The sequence below is a fragment of the Coenobita brevimanus genome, chromosome 97, assembly GCF_032717465.1.
Source record: "Coenobita brevimanus isolate Jiangsu-jjx chromosome 97, ASM3271746v2, whole genome shotgun sequence".
NCBI lineage: Eukaryota > Metazoa > Arthropoda > Malacostraca > Decapoda > Coenobitidae > Coenobita > Coenobita brevimanus.
This window is the reverse complement of record NC_137050.1, coordinates 33,614,437-33,636,282: the sequence shown is the minus strand read 5'-3', so window position 1 is coordinate 33,636,282 and position 21,846 is coordinate 33,614,437. Positions and strand designations below refer to the sequence as shown.

At 42.2% G+C, this 21,846-nt stretch overlaps 1 protein-coding gene across 1 annotated transcript in view; it reads left to right on the top strand.

The window, feature by feature from the left end:
• Positions 1-21,846, top strand: part of LOC145413647 (uncharacterized) — a 260,021-nt gene that overhangs the window by 205,460 nt on the left and 32,715 nt on the right. The window contains exon 9 of the mRNA XM_080283305.1: positions 16,137-16,282. Coding sequence (XP_080139431.1) covers positions 16,137-16,282 — 146 coding nt within the window. The remainder of the gene's footprint in view (positions 1-16,136; positions 16,283-21,846) is intronic.

Below are 21,846 nucleotides of genomic sequence, written 5' to 3'. Positions count from 1 at the left end.
TCACGTAGAGATATTTTACTTCTAACGCTTGTAGGAAAGTTACTGTTCATCATAGAAAGGCCACTTTGGTCTCATTTTGAAGATGAAGAGTTTTGCTTTGTTGTACATTGTCCAAAAAGACAATTTATACAAAATTAAATGCAAAAAAAGTGAGTAGAAGTTAGCTGACATGCTAAAGTTTTACACTGTCCTTAAAAAAAAAAAAAAAAATATTCAAGAAACAATAATATTTTTTGCTTCAATACGTAGCAGAATAAATTTCCTTTCCAATAATGCATTATATATTTGTTGTATTTTCTTAAATAATAACGCTGCATATATACGTGAGAAAAAGGAGCATAAGTGTTTGGCGGGAGGTCAAGAGGTGTACATCCTACCTGTGAGGAACCTCACACCACACTGGGCCAAGCAAACCAAGTGAGCACGCACGCACCAGCTGTGGCAGGCTTAGCTCCGCCCACTTTTGCCCGTCATCCAACAAAAATGACGACTCCCTAAATATTTCTTTTGAGATTACATCAGATGACGAGCAAAGTCGTCATACTGACGTCAGAGGTTGACAAATGCATGACGACCCAGGTCGTCACTGGTAAGTCTAAAGGTTAACAGTATCACAAAATTACAGACAGGTATCTGCAAGACCCATGGACCATCACCTCCAATACCCAACACATCCCATCTTACCAAGAACAAGCAGATATGTTTGTGAACCACTACAAAAGCATAAGCCACCTTACTCCAACAGACACAGATTCATAAAAAGTCTTCTGTAGATAGGCAGTCCTTTCTACCTGACTTCAGAAGAGACACATAACATTATAAAGAAAACAAAGAACACAACAAGCATGGAGCCAGGTTGCATCAGTAATCAACACCTGAAATATTTAGGACCATACTGCATTCAGGTCATCATCAACATCAGTAGCTACTCATATGCAGTTGTAGGATTCTTAGTATTTGGAAACATGGAACAATGATCAGTACTCCTAAGCCAAGCATGGTCCAAACCCACCCTTCTTTGTACTGACTAAAAACACTACTTAGCATGCCATCCACGATAACTGAACACCAAATTCTTAAAAAGGACATACCTCATGAATCCCTTGCTCCCTCATAGCATGGCGTTAGAGCATGGCACTGTACAAACACCTTACTAACCAACCCCACACTACATGCATCTAACCGCATCAGCTCCACAGTACTCACGTAACACACACTTCTGACAACAATAGACATTAACCCTTTAACCGCGGGCATTGTTTTGCCCCGACTGGCCTCTCTGGGGTTCCAGCCAAAATGTAAACAAACTTTAAACCTTTATAAGTCTGCACAGAATAAATCTAGAGCGAAAAATAAGGTACCATTAGAAAGTACTAACCTGCGGCTTTGCAATGATGTAGGTTTCATGATTTCGTTGACTATCACTGGATGGGCAGTGCCATTAGAAGTGAGCGATCTAAAATCACTATTTTTCGCTCACACACCATTACCTTCGCTCACACACCATTACCAAATGCCAACCTCATTCTGATAATAATACTATAAACATATATGAACACTGCACATACGATAAACACCCACTCTGTGTTCACTGAGGCAGGTAAAAGGCACTGTAATTGCCCGCACTTCACTGCCACATCAGCGGTGTTGTAATCACCATTTTTCGCTCACACACCATTACCAAATGCCAACCTCATTCTGATAATAATACTATAAACATATATGAACACTGCACATACGGTAAACACCCACTGTGTGTTCACTGAGGCAGATAAAAGGCACTGTAATTGCCCGCACTTCACTGCCATATCAGCGGTGTTGTAATCACTATTTTTCGCTCACACACCATTACCAAATGCCATCCTCATTCTGATAATAATACTATAAACATATATGAACACTGCACATATGATAAACACCCACTCTGTGTTCACTGAGGCAGGTAAAAGGCACTGTAATTGCCTGCACTTCACTGCCACATCAGCAGTGTTGTCACTCACACAGCTGGACAGATACTGATGCCTGTTTGGTCCGGGGTGGGGTGGGGGGCCCAGGGGGGGGAGGAGGGAGGTGGGGGTCAGCTGGAGTGAAAGAACTTAATAGCTACTCTCCCTTGAAACAATTGGTGCATGGAAAAACGCGCGGTATTCAAAATATTCACAAACATTCGAGAATGACACCCGCGGTTTGGTCCAGTTTTTGCAATGTCATTCTGGGATGACACCCACGGTTAAAGGGTTAATAAAGTCTGTGGTGTCATCCCCCCAGTGCAAAATGCAGTAATCATCAAAACCTACACAGTGTGGAGAACTGCATCAAATGCAGGCTTGCTAACTACTATACTTATCAAGTAGGCAGGCACACATTACACCCCAGGGTCAGTCATCACAGACATGGAATTTCCCAAACCATGGGGCATTGTTCTATCACCCACCATTTTGAGCATATACATGCATGACATTCGAACACCTCAGCACCCACAAAAGTTGCCCCACATGCAAATGATATTACCATAACAGCCACATTACATCACGCACACAGCACTTCACACTGCAGCAAGACTACTGTACTTGGTACATCATCACACTTCAGACAGGGGTCAAGCACAACAGGCTGACAGTTGCGTTAGTCAGGTCAATCACACTCTCATCATTGGGAGCAGTCATGAGCACAGTTACACCTCTAACATCACATTGAACTATATACATGTGTCAGACATCACCTCCACTAAGATCCTTGGAGTGACTTGTGATGCTGGACTGACCTTCAAAAACAACATTTAAGACATCAAGAGGCATTGCAGCCCAGGTAATTACAGAGACAGACACTGGGCAACAAAAAGAAACTTCCCTTCTTTATAAATAAAATATATCAGATCAGCAATGTTCTATGTCTTCCCAGCATGGGCCCATTCCTATCTGACACACACCACAACACCTTACAGGCCATACAGAACAGTGCTCTACACATGATCACTGGCAGCACCAGTACTTCTCCGACAGCTCACTTACACTATGAAACAAAAATCTTCCCTGTTAGAGAGTATCTTGATACAAGGGGCACACAGTTCTCAGCAGCCGCCTGCATTAACCCCTTAACCCCTACACCGCGGGCATGTTTACCAATGTTTTGCGTGTGCCGCGGGGTTATTCAGGCTCCGACAGACTCTCAAAAAATATTTTGCCAAAAATCAGTTATTAGTCCTAGAATATTAAAATTACATATGCTTATGGCACATACCTTCAATTTTCTCCTGGAATGTTTGTTGAGCCTTCGTCGGTTACTGTAGGACTTGTGGAGACCTCTGAAGTTGGGTAACGAAGTCTCCACTTTACACTTCCCGACAACCCGTAATATGATTACCACAGCCAGATATTAACACTATAAACACTACTATATGATTTTCAAGTAGTTTGGGATCCATACTCCAAAAAAAAACCCACTGTGAAAGCAATGAAAATTATGAGCGCGTCTGACCGTCGCACTTGCGCTAGTTCGCTCTTGGTACTGTCATTTATTATTCATAAAACCCCTCACACTTTATATTTCTATTACTATATAACACTTATATATATCTACAGTCTTTATCCATAAGTTTCCTTCAGTAGTATTAGTTTATTGTCACTGTAGGGATTCAATTTCTTTCAGTAAAATACGTAGCATTCACTTTCTCGTCCTGTATACTAGCATTGAGAGTGAATGTCACTTTCAATTTCACTCTCATAACTCATAGTATTCAGACATGCTAGAGTGAAACTTTCACTTTCATTACTCCTGGGGTATATACTCGTATTCTTATAATACTCATTTACATTTCTATTTACGTTCTCTAGTTTATTTACGTTATTTACATTTCTATTTTATTTACACTGTTATGCACTGTCACTTGAAGTAACTTATAAAACTATTTTCCACTGTTCACGTACAGTATATTTACATTCATTACTTTCACTTGCTGTTTACACATTATTTACACATTATTTACAATTCCACTTGCACTGTTTTACTCAATAGAAAGATCATAGTCACTCTTTTATCAATTGTCAGCCCTTTACCTCTTTCCACACGAGGTTTAGTAGGGGGTAAAGGTCACAGGGCCCTTTGCATGGGGGTGAAAAGGCCCTGAAGCTAGCAAGAGCGAACAGACGTACCCCCACACTGGAAGATGAGAGTGAACTGATAAGGGTGGGCAGGGGTGGTGGCCTACCTAGGGAAATCAGTACTGCCAACGTTTAGCCTCTTGACAGCTAATTTATAGCAGTGAAATGATTGGCAGGAAATCTAGACAATACATTATAAATTAGGTAGTTCCAGGTGAATGTAAATATCACTTAGGCTTCTCCCTTTCCTCCTTATATGTATATTTATTACGAAAATAGATTATACGGCATATTTCAAGGGGAAATAAACAGCGAAAATTAGCGAACGAGTGCACGTGAGGTGTTGTCAGGTGATAATTAGCCAGTTCCAGGTGTATGGCACTCTCACTTACCTTATTTCTTGTATATATTATTTGGTATAAGAATAGGGCATAGGGCTTATTTCAATGGATGAAATCAGTGAAAAATTCCAGGGAAGATTTACTTAGCGTAGCACGGCCAGGCAGGCGAGAGGATAGGGTAATGGAGGGGGGGTAGGGAGGGGAGTCAAGAACGGGGAGAAATGGCTAAATTGTCAACAATGGATGGGAGTACAGATGAGATTAGGAGTGCTGACTAGTGTTGGACATTGGCAGTACTGATAGATGATACAAGCCCCCACTTGGAAGCCTGGGTGAATTCAAAATAACACAGAATCACAAAAGCGACGCCCCGCGGTATGATCCCTTGCTCCCAAGCATCACGAAAGTGACGCCCTGCGGTTAAGGGGTTAAGCATGGAGCGTCACTTTCGTGACTCTCGGGAGCAAGGGATCATACTGCGGGGCGTCACTTTTGTGATTCTGTGTTATTTTGAATTCGCCTGGGCTTTTAAGTGGTGGCTTGTATCATCTATCAATACCACCAGTGTCTTGCTAATGTCATCTGTACCCCCATCCACTGTTGACAATTTAGCCATGTTTCCCTTGTCCTTGACTCCCCTCCTTACCTCCCCTCCATTACCCTCTCCTCCCGCCTGCCCAGCTGCACTGTGCTACGCAAATCCTGGACGGATTTTTCCACTCATTTTATCCATTGAAATGTGCCCCATGCCCTATTCTTATACAATATAATATATAAAAGAAAGAGAAAAGATAATTGATAACTGCCATACATCTGGAATGGGCTAATTGTCACCTGGCAGCACCCCACGTGCACTTGTTCGTTAATTTTCCCTGTTTATTCCCCTTGAAATATGCCGTCTGACCTATTCTCGAAACAAAAATATATATAAGAAAGGAAGGGAGGAGCCTAAGTGATATTTACATTCACCAGGAACTACCTAATTTATTATATATTGTCTGGATTTCCTGCCAGTCATTTCATAGTACTGTATATAAATTAACAGCTGTCACCACGCTGACATTGTCAACCCTTCCCTGCCCCAAGGCCACATCATTCAGTTTACTGTCATCTTTCAAGGTGAAACCATGTCGGATTTGCGCCTGTCCAATTCCGCCGCTTCTTAGCCCCCTGCAAAGTCCCCTGTGACCTCTATCCCTACTAAACTTCGTGTGGGAAGGGGTAAAGGGCTAAGTGACTCTGCTGTGGAACGTGAACTGGCTAATTTATCAATGATAATGATGGACAGTGACTACGATCTTTCTGGTGACTCTAAAACAGTGCAAGTGGAAATGTAAGTATTATGTAAATAGCAAGTGAAAGCAATGAATATAGATATAATTGAACAGTGGAAAATAGTTTTATAAGTTACTGCAAGTGACAGTGCATAACATAGTGTAAATAAAATGAAATGTAAATGATGTACAGGTAAATAGAGAATGTAAATAGAAATGTAAATAATTAGTAATATACGAATACGAGTATAAATACTTGGAGTAATGAAAGTGAAAGTGAAAGCTTTGCTCTCTACGCTAGTTTACTGAATGAGAAAGTGAATGCCTGGAGTGAAAATAAACTACTGTACTAGTACTGAAAGAAACTTATGGATAAATATTGTATATAAAACAAGTGTAATAAAGTACTAGGAATATAAAGTGTGAGTATGTTTATAAATAATAAATGACAGCTCCACCTCAGAATACCATCGGGGAACGAGCATGGGTGGAAAGCTCGTATGCACTCGTAATTTACATTGCTTTCACTTTTTTTTTTTTTTTTTTTTTTTTTTAATATGGATTCCAAACTACTTGAAATTCATAGAATAGTGTTTGTAATTCTAATATCAGGCAATGGTAACCATATTACGGGGTATTGGGAAGTGTAAAGTGGAGACTTTGTTACCTAACTTCAGAAGTCTCCACAAGTCCTACAGTAGTCGACGAAGGCTCAACAAACATCCCAGGAGAAAGCTGAAGGTATGTGCCATATGCTTATTGAATTATAATATTCTAGGACTAATAACTGATTTTTGGCAAATATTTTTAAAAAGTCAGTCGGAGCGCGATTATCCCTGCGGGACGCGCACGGCACACTCCCGACCTCCCCACGGTTAAGGGGTTAATGTGCAAGACCCCTGTCATTGATATAACAGAGCCACACAACTCGCCCTGGCACATATAAATGTCATGCAGACATTACCAAATCCTATTGAACATCTGCCTCCAAACATTCAAACAGTAGCAATAAAAAAACACCAAAATAATCATTTCATGTACAGGGCAATACAGCATCTCAGTCACTACTATACAGTACTATGAGCCCCACCTCCTGATATCCATCCATCACAGGTATCGATAAGCAGAGCTGATTTGGTTCACCCATCTGTGCTTAATTCAGGGCTTCACCCAATTCTCTTGAGTTTCCAGCTTAGATAAGGTTTGGGCAGTAGCTGTTATAGATGACATGTGCCCTGCTAGTGAAAGAGTTGCCCACACAACATAACAAACATTTTGGATCACTGCACAACCACATTGAGGTGCAAATGGTGTTGGGAACCTATGGGACAGCCCCATAGGGGCAGTTGCTTACCTGCTGGGCAAGGCATGATTGGCATTGAGCAACAATAACAGCTTCATTCTGTTTATGGTATTGTGGTTATTTACTGCATTTTTAGAAATTAATTATCATTACAATTCTACCATCCAGAATTTTCCATGTTCCACAAACCCATTGGCCCCAAGTATAGTACTTCAGATTTGAGTTTGTATTGTACTGTATACAGTAATTTTTTTCAACTTTGATTATCTTTTGTGTATCATGAACAGGTACTTTAGTACATTTTATCTCATCTTTTAAAGCGTATTTTCCCGAATTGATTTTCTATGTGATAAAAAACAGAATTGCATATTATAGACTTTAGAACATTGTTGCTGAATATTTTCTGGTGTAGAAGGTGCTGAAGTAATCAGAGAGCCTAAGATGTAACAGCCAGGGGCAGTTTGCTTGTAGAATTTAAGAGGACACAGTCTCCTCAGACTTTAAGGTGTTAGACTCTACACAGGATTTATGATGAATATTTATTCAAATGGCATTGGGTGATTTGAAACTAAGATGTTTAACTGATGCTTTATAGTATTGGTAGGTTAGGAAATGATAGATGTATTCATGTACAAAATTCATATGGCTTATAACATAAAGTAGACCCTCTTTTAGGATATTTAATTTATCATCATCATCATCATCATCATCCGGACCTTCTTTTCCACCGTAGGGCAGAGTGAGGAGCATACGTAATGTATCTGTGCAAATTTCCATACAGTCTGAATAGCACAAGTTCTTTTGTAAGAACCACTGTTATTTGGCTAATGTGGTTGAGGAAATCCCAAAATATTGTCAAAGTTTCTATTTTGGCCCTCTTGAAAATTGTACCCCCACCAAACATACCTAACTAGAAAGCACTCATACCCCCGCCAATGCCACATCCAGATCCTCCCCCAAATTTAAACAGTTCTTTCTGGGCCCATGGCCCACAGTTCCATAAAATTTCATTGAAATTCATTGAGAACCTATGTTGTGCAGAATACGTAGGATTTGGATCCAGGTCTGGATCCACCCCCAATTTGATCAATTCTTTCATGGCCCATGGTCCACCCTTCCACAAAATTTCATTGCAGTTCACTGAGAACTTTTGAAGATATCGTGTAGACAAACAAACAGACGGACCTAGGTGAATACATAACCTTCTCCAACTTTGTAGGCGGAGGTAAAAATGCATTGATTATCGCTAGGAATAAGACGTATTTAGTAACAAGAAAACAATCTTAAGAAGTGGCTAGTACTAGGTGGAATTTTAACCCTTTGAGATTCTGATGATGCTTTCTTTCATCATTTCAAATCCAACCTCAGAGATTCCGTTGATGCATTCACGTGTCATTTTAACATACTTTTGTATTACAGTAATTCCTCGATTATCCGTCATAGTAGAGCCAGAGGCATGACCAGATACGGGCAGTGTTTGAATATGGAGCAATATCCTCTACTGTACCCATACCCATCCTATATGTACAGTACCCCTCCTAATTTTGGCAGTGTTCTGCAGTCATTTGGTTGTTTGTAGACATCAAAACACACATTGCAATATGCAATATAATTCTAAACACTAAGAAAACAATGCATAAAAAAACTATGTGAATCCCTACCAGTATATACAGGATCCCTCCAAATTTTGGCAGTGTTCTGAAGTCATTTGGGTGTATTTAGACATAAAAACACACATTTGCAATATGTAATATAATCCTAAACAATGAAAAAGAAAAAAACTACCAATATGCAAAGTACCCCTCCTAATTTTGGCAGTGTTCTCCAATGTTTTGGCTCTTCTTAGACATCAACATACACATTGGAATAAGGAGTATAATCCAAAACACAAAGAAATCAATGCATTAAAAAAAAAAAAAAAAAAAAAAAAAAACTCAGTACACTTACCACCCAGTGAACAGCAGACAGGCATCATAACCTGCCAGGCTACAACCGGTGCGCAGGTATCTCATGTGGTCTAGTGGCTAACGCAGCCACCTAGCAAAGGTCAGAGATCTCCACCTCTTCCTCCACCACCTGCTGAAGCCGGCCAATGAATGGGGACATGTGGTAAGTTGATGGAGCCTTACCCACCTCAGGACTCTTTGAAGGCAGCTGCAGGCTCACGGGGACTCAGTGGTTGTCGATGTGCTCGGTAGTGGGTCTGAAAGTGAAGACTGGGGCCAATTGGTTGATGGTGTCGTGGTGGGCAGAATGGGCTGGCACTCATAGGGATGGCGTGCTTGAAAAAGGAGTCGATCTTCATCTGACTATCGGTGTGGCTATTTTGTCAGAGGATGACAGCGTCTCTGACTGCCCGCATATCCATAGCCAGCTTGAGTGCCACCTACTCCCTGTGCAATGAGGGTGCTCGGCATATTCGAGCACCTGCTCAATGCCGGCCTGCAGCACACAAAGACAAGGGAGTGATGGAGTGGCGGGATGGCCAAAGTCAGGGTCCTCGTCCTCATCGCTTTCCTATGTCGGCCTCACAGAGACAGCAGTGCTGATTTCCTCATCAGACAGCGTCTGATAACCTGGACTGCCAACATCATCATCCAGCCAATCCCTCACGTCGTTGACGACCACATCCTCGCCTGCATTTCATAGATGAAGGTGGAAATTGTTCGTGTCAAATCCTTCAAAGCCATGCACGTCCTCACATCCCTGAAGGAGACTAGACCAACCACTTTCCAGGGTTTTGATGGAGACTTCCTTCCAAGAATTGGCCCAGTTGAAAACCGCAGACTTCATGTAACGCCGCAGAGTCTCCAAGGCCTGCTTCCCACATGTTTTGACCCATTCCTCGTCCTTAAGCATCACCATCACCTCATTGAGGAACCTTTGACGGTACAGTCTCTTGGCTGCCATGATAACACCCTGCTCCATTGTGAATGAGGGCAGTTGTATTAGGTGAGAGAAACATAATATGACTGTCATCAGCAGCCAAGTCCTTTTCTGATGGATGTGCAGGGGCATTGTCGAAGATTGTGAGGGCCTTCACCTGGCTGCCAAGGATACCAAGTTCCTCCTTCTGATAATGGATAACCTCCTTGACTAAGTCTGTGGAACCAAATCTCACAAGATCTCTGCTGTAAACCAGGCCTTTACAGAATGGTACCACATAACGAGCAGGGTATCCATCAGCCCATGGAGACAACACTGCTGTTTTGCATGTCCAACAATAACGGGTTATAGGTGGTGCATCCCGTTAGCACTGGCACAACACAACACCAAGACACGTTGTTTTGATAGCTTCCGACCAGGCACAGTCCTCTCCGTCTCTTCTGCTAGGGTGTTGGTGGGCAAGGAGCGGAAGAACAGGCTAGTTTCGTCAACACTGTACACCTGACCGAGAGCAAGGCCCTCCTTCTTGATCAGGCGCTGCACTTTCTGGCAAAACAGCATACATCCTTCTCTGATGCGGCCAAAGCTTCGCCATGTTTCTTACAGCCAGTAAGCCCATGTTGAGGTTTGAACCTGAAGAGCCAACCCTCGGATGCTTTGAAGTCATGCATGTTGTGCAGGCATGCAAACTTCTCGGCTGCAGCCTTCAACTCGGTCCCACGTACAAGCATGCCAGCACCCTGCTGCTGACGGAACCAAACCAAAGTCAACTGGTGGATGATGGCGTAGCGGGGCTGGGACATCACCTTCCAGTCACCTTTTCTAGTGGTATCGCCATAGTCCTGTCCGTACTGAGTCAGATTGTCCCATAATTTTTTGATATCAGACAAGATTGAGTGGGACAAGTCAAATTCACGCAAAATGCTTGAAGTTGGCCAGCCCATGTCAGCCATGCCCAATGTCTCACGCTTCTTCTTCGGGGTCAGTACTCTGCTCTTTTGTTTCTCAGGTGGTGGTGGGGCCATCATCTCGCACACGAGAACACCAGAGAGGAGAATTAAGGCCTGCAGAAGGTAGGGCTGTGGCACCACCACAAATGCAACGATGGAAGCTGCCATTTTTAAACCTCTGCTAAGTGCATCCACATGTGGAGAGTGCAAAGTGGGAACTGAAGTGCAGTAGCGCTTGGGAGTGTATGGCGTTGTCATGTCTCTACCCATGCGTAGCTATGAGCACGCAAGCAAGAAGCGACACACTGACCTATGAGCACAAGGATCCATTTTGCTTGCCTGGCAAGTGTCGCAACTTGGCAGAAACACTGTCCACGTACATCACAGGCCCAAGGAGTGGCCGGGTAATCTGGATGGTGATGTGACTTTGGCCATTTGGTAAGGGGGCGGATGGCCGTGTGTGACCGAATGTTGCTGACTGATCGGGCAACCGGGGGGATTTCAGCCATTCGATAGGAATCTGTATAGTCATTCTGGCCCAGCTTGTGGTTTAGGCTCTGTCTTCCTCGCGCGCTGCCGGAATGTTACCAGTGATTGGGGTGGCCAGGGGATTTTGACCATATGGTTGTGATCCATACAGCCATTCTTGCTCAGCCTGTGGGTTACGCTGTTTTTTCCTTGTGTGCTGCCAGTAAGTTGCCTGTGATCAGGGTGGCCGGGGGATTTTGACCATTTGATAGGGAGCAGGATTGCCATTTTAGCATAGCTTGTAGGTTATGGTCAATTACTTGTGTGTGGACAAAGAGGTAGGGGAGCCACCCAACAGACTTTTCTGACTTTCTAGGCCAGCCGGCCGCCAAAGCTGGAACTTTTATGTCCGGTTACGGACAAATGAATCCAGATATGGGTATAATAGAGCTGAGGCCTAATGAATGGACATGCAGCATGGCCGGATGTGAACCATCTAGATAATCGAGGAATTATTTTACTGTATATTCATCATAAATCGCATTAAAGCATCATAACAAAGAGACACGCAATAACATGCCTAAATAGCCATAAACTACATTCTATCTATCTATCTATTGCCAGACGCCTTAATCCTATAAGGGGTGGCCACTAACAACTCGCCTCCATGTCGCCCTGTCCCCCATCATTTCATTGCCCTACTCCCAGCTCACACCCCCCTCTCTCATATACCTCTCCACTCCATCCCTCCATCTCATCCTTGGCCTCCCCCTTCCTCTTCCCACTCCACCTCACTCAAATACACTCTCCTTATCAGTCTCTTGCTCTCCATCCAGTCCACATGGCCAAACCACTTCAGTTTGTTTCTCCTAATGCTTCCTGTCACATCCACATCCACACCACAATGCTCCTTCACTTCCTTATTTGTCAGCCTGTCTCTTCATGTGACTCCACATACCCCCTTCAAATAACTCATTTCCACCGCCTTCACTCTTGACTTGTGTCCTTCCAACAAGGTCCAAGCTTCACCTCCATATGTTAGAGTTAGTGTCACAGTACTGTCATGCAGTAACTTTTTCACTTCCATGCTCACTTCCCTGTTTCTTATCACTGCTTTCAAAGAAACAGCAACCTTTTTTCCCTGTTGTATCCTTTCAAGCACTTCATTGTCTAAACTTCCATCCATACTCATCACACTACCCAAGTGCTTAAATGCCCTCACGATTTCTATTTCCTCCTCACCCAGCCTCATTGTACATTCAGCGACTTCGTATCTCTTGAAGACCATAACTTTACTTTCCCCTACATTCACCTTTAAATTCCACTTCTTACACACACTCCCAAACTCATTCGCCAAGCCTTGCAGCTCCCCTTTGTCTTCACTTAACAACACAGTATTATCCGCAAACAACAGTACGGAGAGTTTCCGCATACTGCCCTTTCTCATTAGGGCTGCTCCAACATCCACTGCCCTACCTTGTATCTCTTTTATAACCCCATCCATATACAGATTGAACAACCATGGCGACATGACACATCCCTGTTTTAATCCAACCTTCAAATAGAAAAATTCACTCTTCACTATTCACATGCAGTGCAGTCTTAGTGCCCTCATACATACTCATCACAGCGTTCAACAATTCCCATAAACTCCATATATTTTTAATGCTTTCCACAATCCTTGTCCATCCACTATGTCATATGTTTTCTCCAAATTCACGAAGGTCGCATACAACTTTATTCCGTTCTCTAGAAATTTTTCCACTAAGTACCTAAGAATGAATATCTGATCAACACAACCTGTTCCCTTCCCAAAACCTCCCTGTTCTTCTTCAACTAATTATCCATCTATCCATCATCCAATCCTATGTCAACCCATAGAGGAGCGTAGGAGCTTGAGGCTATGCAAGTTGGTCCTGACATTTAAGATGAGAGTGACAAGCCTCACTCATCCCTGAGTGGCATTACATGAGCAGTAAACCCCAACCACCCCTTGTATGTAAACATACACAGGCTCAGTCTGATTGGAGCACCTTAATTACCCACTAAACCACTTGGTGCCGTAATTTGGTCATATAGTTGCCACCCAACATGGTACTGTAAATGGTTTCCTAGTGTACAGGAAACCATTTGGCTTGTCATTTAGTGTAGAGTCACCCATAGGCTGAAGGAAGAGGAAAGAGTGAATGAAAGATTGACAGAAGAGGGAGTGTAAACGTCACCTTAGGCAGAAGAAAGAGGAAAGGATGAAGGAAAGAAAGACAGAAGAGGAAGGATGGAAGAGAGGAAAGGGCAGACACCCAAAGCAGCACTACATTGAGTGGATGGGCGTGTGCCCTTTCCTCTCTTCCATCCTTCCTCTTCTGTCTTTCTTTCCTCCATTCTTTCCTCTTTCATCTGCCTATGGATGTCTTTGCACTCTCTCTTCCGTCTTTCTTTCCTTCATTCTTTCCTCTTCCTTCTGCCTATTGGTGACTATTCACTGAATGACATGCCAAATGGTTTCCTGTACATTAGGAAACCATTTACTATGCTGGGTAGTAACCACATAACCAAATTATGGCATCTGGTGTTTTAGTGAGTAATTAAGGTGCTCCAGTCAGATTGAACCTGATAGGGTTACTTACCCTGATGTAAGTGATGAAGTGATGGTTGATTTGGGAAGAGGGGGTGGGGCATCTGAGGCATAGGGGCAAGAGGAAGGAGAATGAGCATTGCCTCTAATCCCTGGAGGGCTGAGGCTAGACCCCAAAGCTCTCAACTTTCAATGTCAGTCAGTCAGCTGTTTTGCTGTGGAAAACATATTGGTCACCTCACAAAATGGGTTTGGATGGTGCTGCCTAAAATGTGTTTTCAAGTAAACAGAGAGTGAGGTAAATGAGGGTCTATGTATATTTAGTTTCTGAAAGTTCAAGTGGAGAAAAGGTATCGAGATTCGTGCATTAGTCAAAGAGCAGAAGAGTAACTTAGATGAAATGATCAGTGGATATGAACAGAGTGTGAAAAGGTGTATGCAAGTGAGTTTAGGAGTGGGAAGAGACATGGAAGCCTAGAAGATGAATTTGTACAGTAAGTCATTGTGTTAGCGGTAAGATACAGGATTTGAATAAGCAGTAGAAATGAAAAAGATATAAGTTCATGGATGAAATATACATGGAGACGAATGTTACATTTATTATACACCCTGTTTATCATAGCAGTTGACAGAATTATCTCTATGCTACGAGCAATGTGGGAATGATTTAATTTTATGAAATTCATAGCATGGGTGATTTCTGCCTTTGGGATGGAGTCAAGGCTTGAATGGTGAGTGTTGGTCTTGGAGAGGAATGAAGGCACGGATTGCATAGTGAGGCTGAATGGTTAGGAAATAGAGAATATGAGTGCCTTCAGATACACAGGTCATTGTGATGAGCAAGGATGTGCATTATAGATTGAAGTGTAAGAAAGATTACAACAAGGAAGAAAGGTTTGAGGTACATTATGAAGTGTGATAAGGAATAGGGCAGTGAGCACGAAAGTAGAAAAGTCATTGCATTACGGCACAAGTATTGTTATCACCACTTTAATGTATGGAAGTGAGGTTTGAACTTTGTTGGAAGGACAGATGTGTGAGAGAAGTAGAAATTAGTTATACAGTATAAGAGGAACATGTGGAGGTGGAGTCAGACAGGTATATGATGAATTTCAGGAGCAGCATTCAGCAGGATGTGTTGGAAAGTGTTAGAAGTAATACCATGAGATAGTTTGACCATGTGGAGAGAATAGAGATTGAGTAGGAGAGTTTATATGAATGAGGCGGAGGGGTAGGGGGAAATAGGATGAGCTGGAAGGATGGCATGGAGAGGCATATGAGAATGGAGATTGAGGGATTGGGTAGGAGAGTGTATATGAATGAGGTGGAGGGGTTGGGGGAAACAGGATGAGCTGGAAGGATGGGATGGAGAGGCATATGAGTGAGGGTGATATGAACTGGGGAGAGAGCAGTTTGATGGTGGAGGATAATGTGACATGAAGGTGATTAGTTTTCGTTACTACCCCTTCCAAGATTAAGGTATCTGTCTATAGATACAGGTCTCCCTCGTTTTATGATTGGTATGCGTTCCTAGAAAGGCAGCGGTAAACCGAAATATCGTAAAGCGAAAGTAAGGTTTAATGGGAAAAATAGGGATGCATTCCTGGACTCATGTATAAGGAACCCAAGACCCATACAAGTGATCTAATATGCAATAATAATGATAATGGTTTATGTATTGTAGTGCATCTGAATCACATATGTATGTACATTTGCAAACATAAAGACATGAAATAGCAAAAACAACATGAAATACAGCTGTACTGTACTGAAATGTACAGTTATTTACCCTCTTACTGTACTGTAGCTCCGTCCACCCTTAGTCAGTCCCCCCCGAGGCTGGAGGACGTAATGCCTTAATGTCTCCTCCGATGCTAGGAGACATCCTGGGCCAAAGCCCATCACTCATCAACACAAGAGGTGGAGAGGGAGGAAGCAGGGGTGGTGGAGGTTTGGGTGGCAGGGGTGCATGAATCGGAAGAATGAGAGGTAGTGGAGGTGGAGGTTTGGGCAGGTATGCCATGCAACTCTCAGCTGATCTGCCTGTGAGCACGGGATTTCCACATGTCCAATCCTAAATGCGAGGGAGCTCAATTGTAAAATGAACACATGGTACTAAAGAATAAGGATTGTAAATGTGAAATATCGTAAAATGATACAGCATAAAACGAGGGAGACCTGTATATAGATAGATAGAAAAAGTTTTGGATTTATCTGTGATGTGTATTGTGTTTTGCAGGTGTACAGTGGAAGGAAAACCAACAACTCCTTGTCTTCAGTGGCATTTTCTCTCAACAATGCTGCGGTAGTTCCAGAACCTGCCGTCACCACAGTCAACTCAGTCACGTCACCACCCAACAAGAAGAAGGTCAAAAGTGCTCACATGTAAGTTGCCTTAACATTTGTTGTACTGCCATGGGAAGGGGAGAAAGAATACTGCTCATACATTCACTTGCCCCTTCTCTACATTGACATTTTGTCTAATTTTTGCCATTTCCAGATGATTGTACAGTATCACTACAGGATAGTTTCTTAGTACTGAAGACTCTAAGTACAGTTAAGCAGTCTCTTAACAGCAAGAACAATATAGAAAATAATGTTTGTGGATTGAAGGTGTTAAGTGCAAATTAAAGGAGCAAGAGGGAGACCGAAAACCCCCTTTCTAGTTGCATAGGGTTACAACTCTACCTCCCAGCATTTGTGTTGTGAGCAGTCTCATACTTCCCAGGCACAGGAAGGAGTAGTGCTTGGGGTTTCATTCACTCGGGATTTATCTTGGGAAGATCATATTGCGTCTCTGATAAAATCTGCTTCCAAGAGATTAGGTGTGCTAAGCCGACTTCGTACCTTCTTTACCCCTGCACAGTTGTTGAAATTATACACGGGATTTATTCGCCCCTGTATGGAGTACAACTCTCATGTGTGGGGAGGCTTCCCACATACAGCTCGTCTTAATAGGGTGGAGTCCAAGGCATTTCGTCTCATTAACTCTGCTCCTCTTACTGGCTTCCTTCAACCTCTGTCTCTTCGCCACACGGTTGCCTGCACTGTTTCCTCTTTATCTCTGTTCTGTCGCTACTTCCATGGTCATTGCTCCTCTGAACTGTCTGCATGCATCCCTCCACCTCTTGCTAGCTTTTCCTGTACCTTGCTTATAACACTGATCAAGGATACTGGTCAGTAGCTGAGTGGATTTTGTCTATTTCCTTTCTTGAATAGGGAAACAATGTTTGCTTTCTTCCAAATATCAGGTAGCTTACCTTGACTTAAGGAGTCCTTAAACATTAATTATATTGGTCCGCTTAACTCTTCTGCACATTCATGTGGCACTCAACCTGAAATTTTGTCAGGACCAGTTGCTTTCTTTGTCTAATATACTCAGTTCTTCCTGTACCTCTTGTTCTGATATTTGTATATCTGGTATTATGTGTGGGCATGCATGTTCCTTGTCATCTCTCTCAATTTTACTTTCTTCTGTAAAAACTGATTGGAATTTCTGCTAAAAGCTTCACAAATACCTTTTTCTTTGATATAGGTTATCCCCTCATCCATTATGGACTGTATTTTAGCTTTAACTTTGGTTTTCCTTCAGATGTAGCTGTAAAACAGGTTTGGCTGACCACAACTTTTATTTATAATGTCTTCCTCAAACTGGCTCTAAGTTATTCTCCTGATCCTTGTATAATCATTTCTTGCCTGTTTATAGTGGTTATATGCCCTCTCACTATTGAGTCTTCTGTATCTATTTCACAGCAAGTCTCTTTTCTCTTTTGATTTTTTACATTCTGTGTTAAACCACTTCTTTATCGTTATTTATGTTTCTTTGTGCTTAGGGATAAAATTTTGGACTCCTGTTTCACAAAGTTCACAGAATTCTCTATATATGACATTTATATCGTGTCCTCCCAGTTCCTTTTCCCAATCCATGTCTATGGAGTACTTAGTTAAGTCATGGTAGTGGATGAGGAATTTCAAAGATATTTGAGTGTAAAGTGGAGGGAGTGTAAGAAAATGTTCTGGAAAGAGGTAAAGAGAGTTAGACAGGATGCCAAAGAAGTTAGTTGGGGAGTGAAAGATAAAAATGGCAGATTAATTAATAGTGGAGAAAGGAGAAAAAATGAGTACCGGTAGATGGAGAGAACACTATAACGAATTGTTGAACACAGAGAATGAAAATAATGCAAGTATAAGTGGCTGGGGAATGGCTAGGAGACGGAGGGATGTGAGAAGAGAGGAAGGAATCGGTAGGATAGAAGTTGTGCAAGCGATGAAGAGTGTTAAAATGGGGAATGCCCCTGGAATTCACGAAGTGCGTGGAGAAATGCTGAAGCATGGGGGAGAGATAGTGGTAGACTGGATGTGGAAGATTTGCAGATTGGCCTGGGAGGAAGGTGCAGTCCTGGATGATTGGAAGTAAGGTATAATTATTCCCCTGTACAAAGGAAAAGGGGAAAAAGAAGTGTGTGGTAATCATAGGGGCATTTGTCTTCTTAGTGTAATAGGAAAAGTATATGGTACAATACTTACTGACAGAAATAACAGAGGAATTAGTTGGAGAAGAACAGGGAGGTTTTAGGAAGGGAAGAGGTTGTGTAGATCAGATATTCATTCTTAGATCTTTAGTGGAAAAGTTTCTAGAGAAAGGAATGAAGTTGTATGCTGCCTTCATGGATTTGCAGAAAGCATATGACAGGGTGGACAGTGAAGAATTGTGGAAAGTATTAAGAATATATGGAGTAAATAGGAAGCTGTTGAATGCCGTGAAGAGTATGTATGAGGGTGCTAAGGCTGCAGTGCGTGTTGATAGTGAACTGAGCGAATTTTTCTATTTGAAGGTTGGATTGAAACAGGGATGTGTCATGTCTCCATGGTTGTTCAATCTGTAAATGGATGGGGTTATAAAAGAGATACAAGGTAAGGCAGTGGATGTTGGAGTGGCCCTAGTGAGAGAGGGTAGTGTTTGAAAATTCCCTGTACTGTTGTTTGCAGATGATACTGTGTTGTTAAGTGAAGACAGAGGAGAGCTGCAAGGCTTGGTGGATGAGTTTGGGGAGTATGTAAGAAACAGAATCTAAAGGTGAATGCAGGGAAGAGTAAAGTTATGGTCTTCGAGAAAGGTGAAGTCAGTGAATGTACGGTGAGGCTGGATGAGGAGGAACTGGTAAATGTGAGTGCATTTAATTACTTGGGTAGTCTAATGAATAAGGATGGAAGTTAGAGGGTGAAGTGCTTGAAAGGGTACAACAAGGATGCTGGTTCCTTGAAAGCAGTGATAAGAAACAGGGAAGTGAGCATGGAAGTGAAAAAGTTACTACATGACAGTATTGCGACACCAACTCTAATTTATGGAAGTGAAGCTTGGACCTTGTTGGAGGGACAAAAGTCAAGAGTGAGAGCTGTGGAAATGAGTAACTGAGCATGTGGAGTCACATGGAGAGACAGACTGACGAATGGGGAAGTGAAGGATTGTTGTGGTGTGAATGTGGATGTGATAGGAAGTGCTGGGAAAAATACAGTGAGGTGGTCTGGCCATGTGGGGAGGATGGAGAGTGAGAGACTAATGAGGAGAGTGTATGTGAGTGAGGTGGAGGGAGGGAGAGGGAGGGGGAGGCCAAGGATGAGATAGAGGGATGGAGTGGAGAGGTATATGAGAGAGGGTGTGTGTGAGCTGGGAGCTTGGCAGTAAATTGACAGGGAACAGGGCAACAAGGAGGTGATTTGTTTGTGGCCACTTCTTATGGGATTAAGGCATCTGGCAATAGACAGATAGATAGATGACTGCTAACTATATCATATGCAATCCTGAAGTTGCAATTTCTTACTGCATGGACGCTTTTGCCGAATGGAGGGTGATACATTATGCTGTTGAGATCATGATCTTGCCTAGTAAATATAAGATCAATAATGATATGTCATCTAGTCCTCTTTTTCTGTTACTTTCCTTTACATGCTGTGTCAGTAAAAACCCATACAAGATCCTGGAGCTTTTGACTCCAACTGCTTTCACAGCTTCCTACATCTAGAATATTCCAATTGATATTTGTATTGAAATCTCCAGTTACCATAATTGTTGCACATTTTTCTTCTATTCTATGTAGTAGGGCTTTTAAATTCTGAATGGTGGCAGACATCATCCACTCCCTTGATGTAATGCTGCCTACTTCTTCCTTAGCCTTTATCATTCTTTATCTGTGCCTGCCCTCCTCTCTTCCTATTTCTCCCATCTTTCCTGTCACTTCTTATTGCTTTTCTTTCATTTACAGGTGGCTTTACATTGAGTGACAAGCCAAATGATTTCCTGTAAGCCGAGTAACCATTTACAATGCTGGGTGGTAACCATATAACCAAACCGTACGTGCTCCCTACATGTCAACAAGTGGGTTGGTGGAGGGTTAGAGCCCCTCCCCGTAAAACAAATAACTCAAAGTCAAATGGCCACCCCTTACGGGATTATGGCATCTGGCAATAGATAGATAGATAGATAGACTTTCTGCCAAGGCTTCATATTTGACTGTCTCTGAGGTGTTTGTTTTGGGTGGCATGTATGATTTTCCAAAACTATTTTCCCTTCAGATGTGTTAATCTCTAATGCAATCAGTTATACTTGTGATGATATATCTAGTACTATGTCTCTGACTTGTAGATTTTCCTTTGTTAATACCAGAACTCCTCCTTTTTGCAAACTTCTATCTCTTCTCCATATACTGTACTCCTCAAAACTTAGGGTGTTGTTTGATATCCTTGGGATTAATTCTGTTTCAGTTAGACAAATAATATGAGGTTCCATTTCTAATAATTCCATTCCATCTATAAGTGACCACATCAACTTAATCATGTTGTTTATATATCTGACACAGTTTGAGTTTACCACCTTCCTTTTTCTTAGTCTCTGTTATTTGTGTACCACTCTCTTACTTGTGATCCCACTACTTTGTAAAAAAAATTTGCTCCTCTTCCTCTGACCTTTGTAAAAAAAAATTTCCTTCTCTCTTCCTCTGACCTTTCCTCATTTTTTGTTTTTGCTTTTTCCTTCTTCATCTTTAGCAATTCCCATTTCTCCTGAGTTAAGCATCTTTTTATCTATGTTCTTTTTTTAATTCCTCTTTTTCCATTAGTTTGTGTTGGTCCTCCAGTGAATGTCATCCTTCAACCAGCTTTGTACAGAAGCAAAAGAAGTCACCATGCAAAGAAATAATTCATTCATTCATTCATTGCCAGACGCCATGTATCCCAAACGGGGTGGCCAACGGCTTAGAGTTAATTGTTTTACAGGGAGGGGCACTAATCCTCCACCAACCCCACTTGACACGTAGGGATGCCAACAGCATCTGGTATTCCCAGGCGGTCACCCATCCAAGTACTAACCAGACCCAATAGTAATAATAATTCTGTAATAACTGCATTTACATCTCGTAATATAAATTTAGGAACATAAAATGCACTGCTGCATGAGTAGAGTTGCACATAATCAAGATATAATGCTGTACAGTTCCCAACTGGTTGGCTGGCAGGAAACATACCATGGAGGTCTATGAAGTATGCAATAATACATTCACTTTGCTCATATAAATTCAAATCTAGATATTTTCAACAATTATTTAATCCAAACAAGTGCATTCAGTATTGTCATGCAATACAAAGTCCCCTACCGGATGATAACCATACACAGGTAACTGACCTTGGGAGTAGACGGCTGGTTGTTGCATGCAACACACCATCATGGCATGTGGAACAACTGTGTGAAATTATATCAAAATCTGTCCGTGCATGTGGAAGTTACAGAGCGGACATGAAACTGCAGAAGGACAGCACCCGACCTTGTTTAAGCCTCAGATGTGACCTTGATGTTGGGAGTAGATGGCTGGTAGTTCCATGAGACACACCCTTATGGTACGGGGAACAATTGTGTGAAGTTATATAAAAATCTGTCCATGCATGTGGAAGTTACA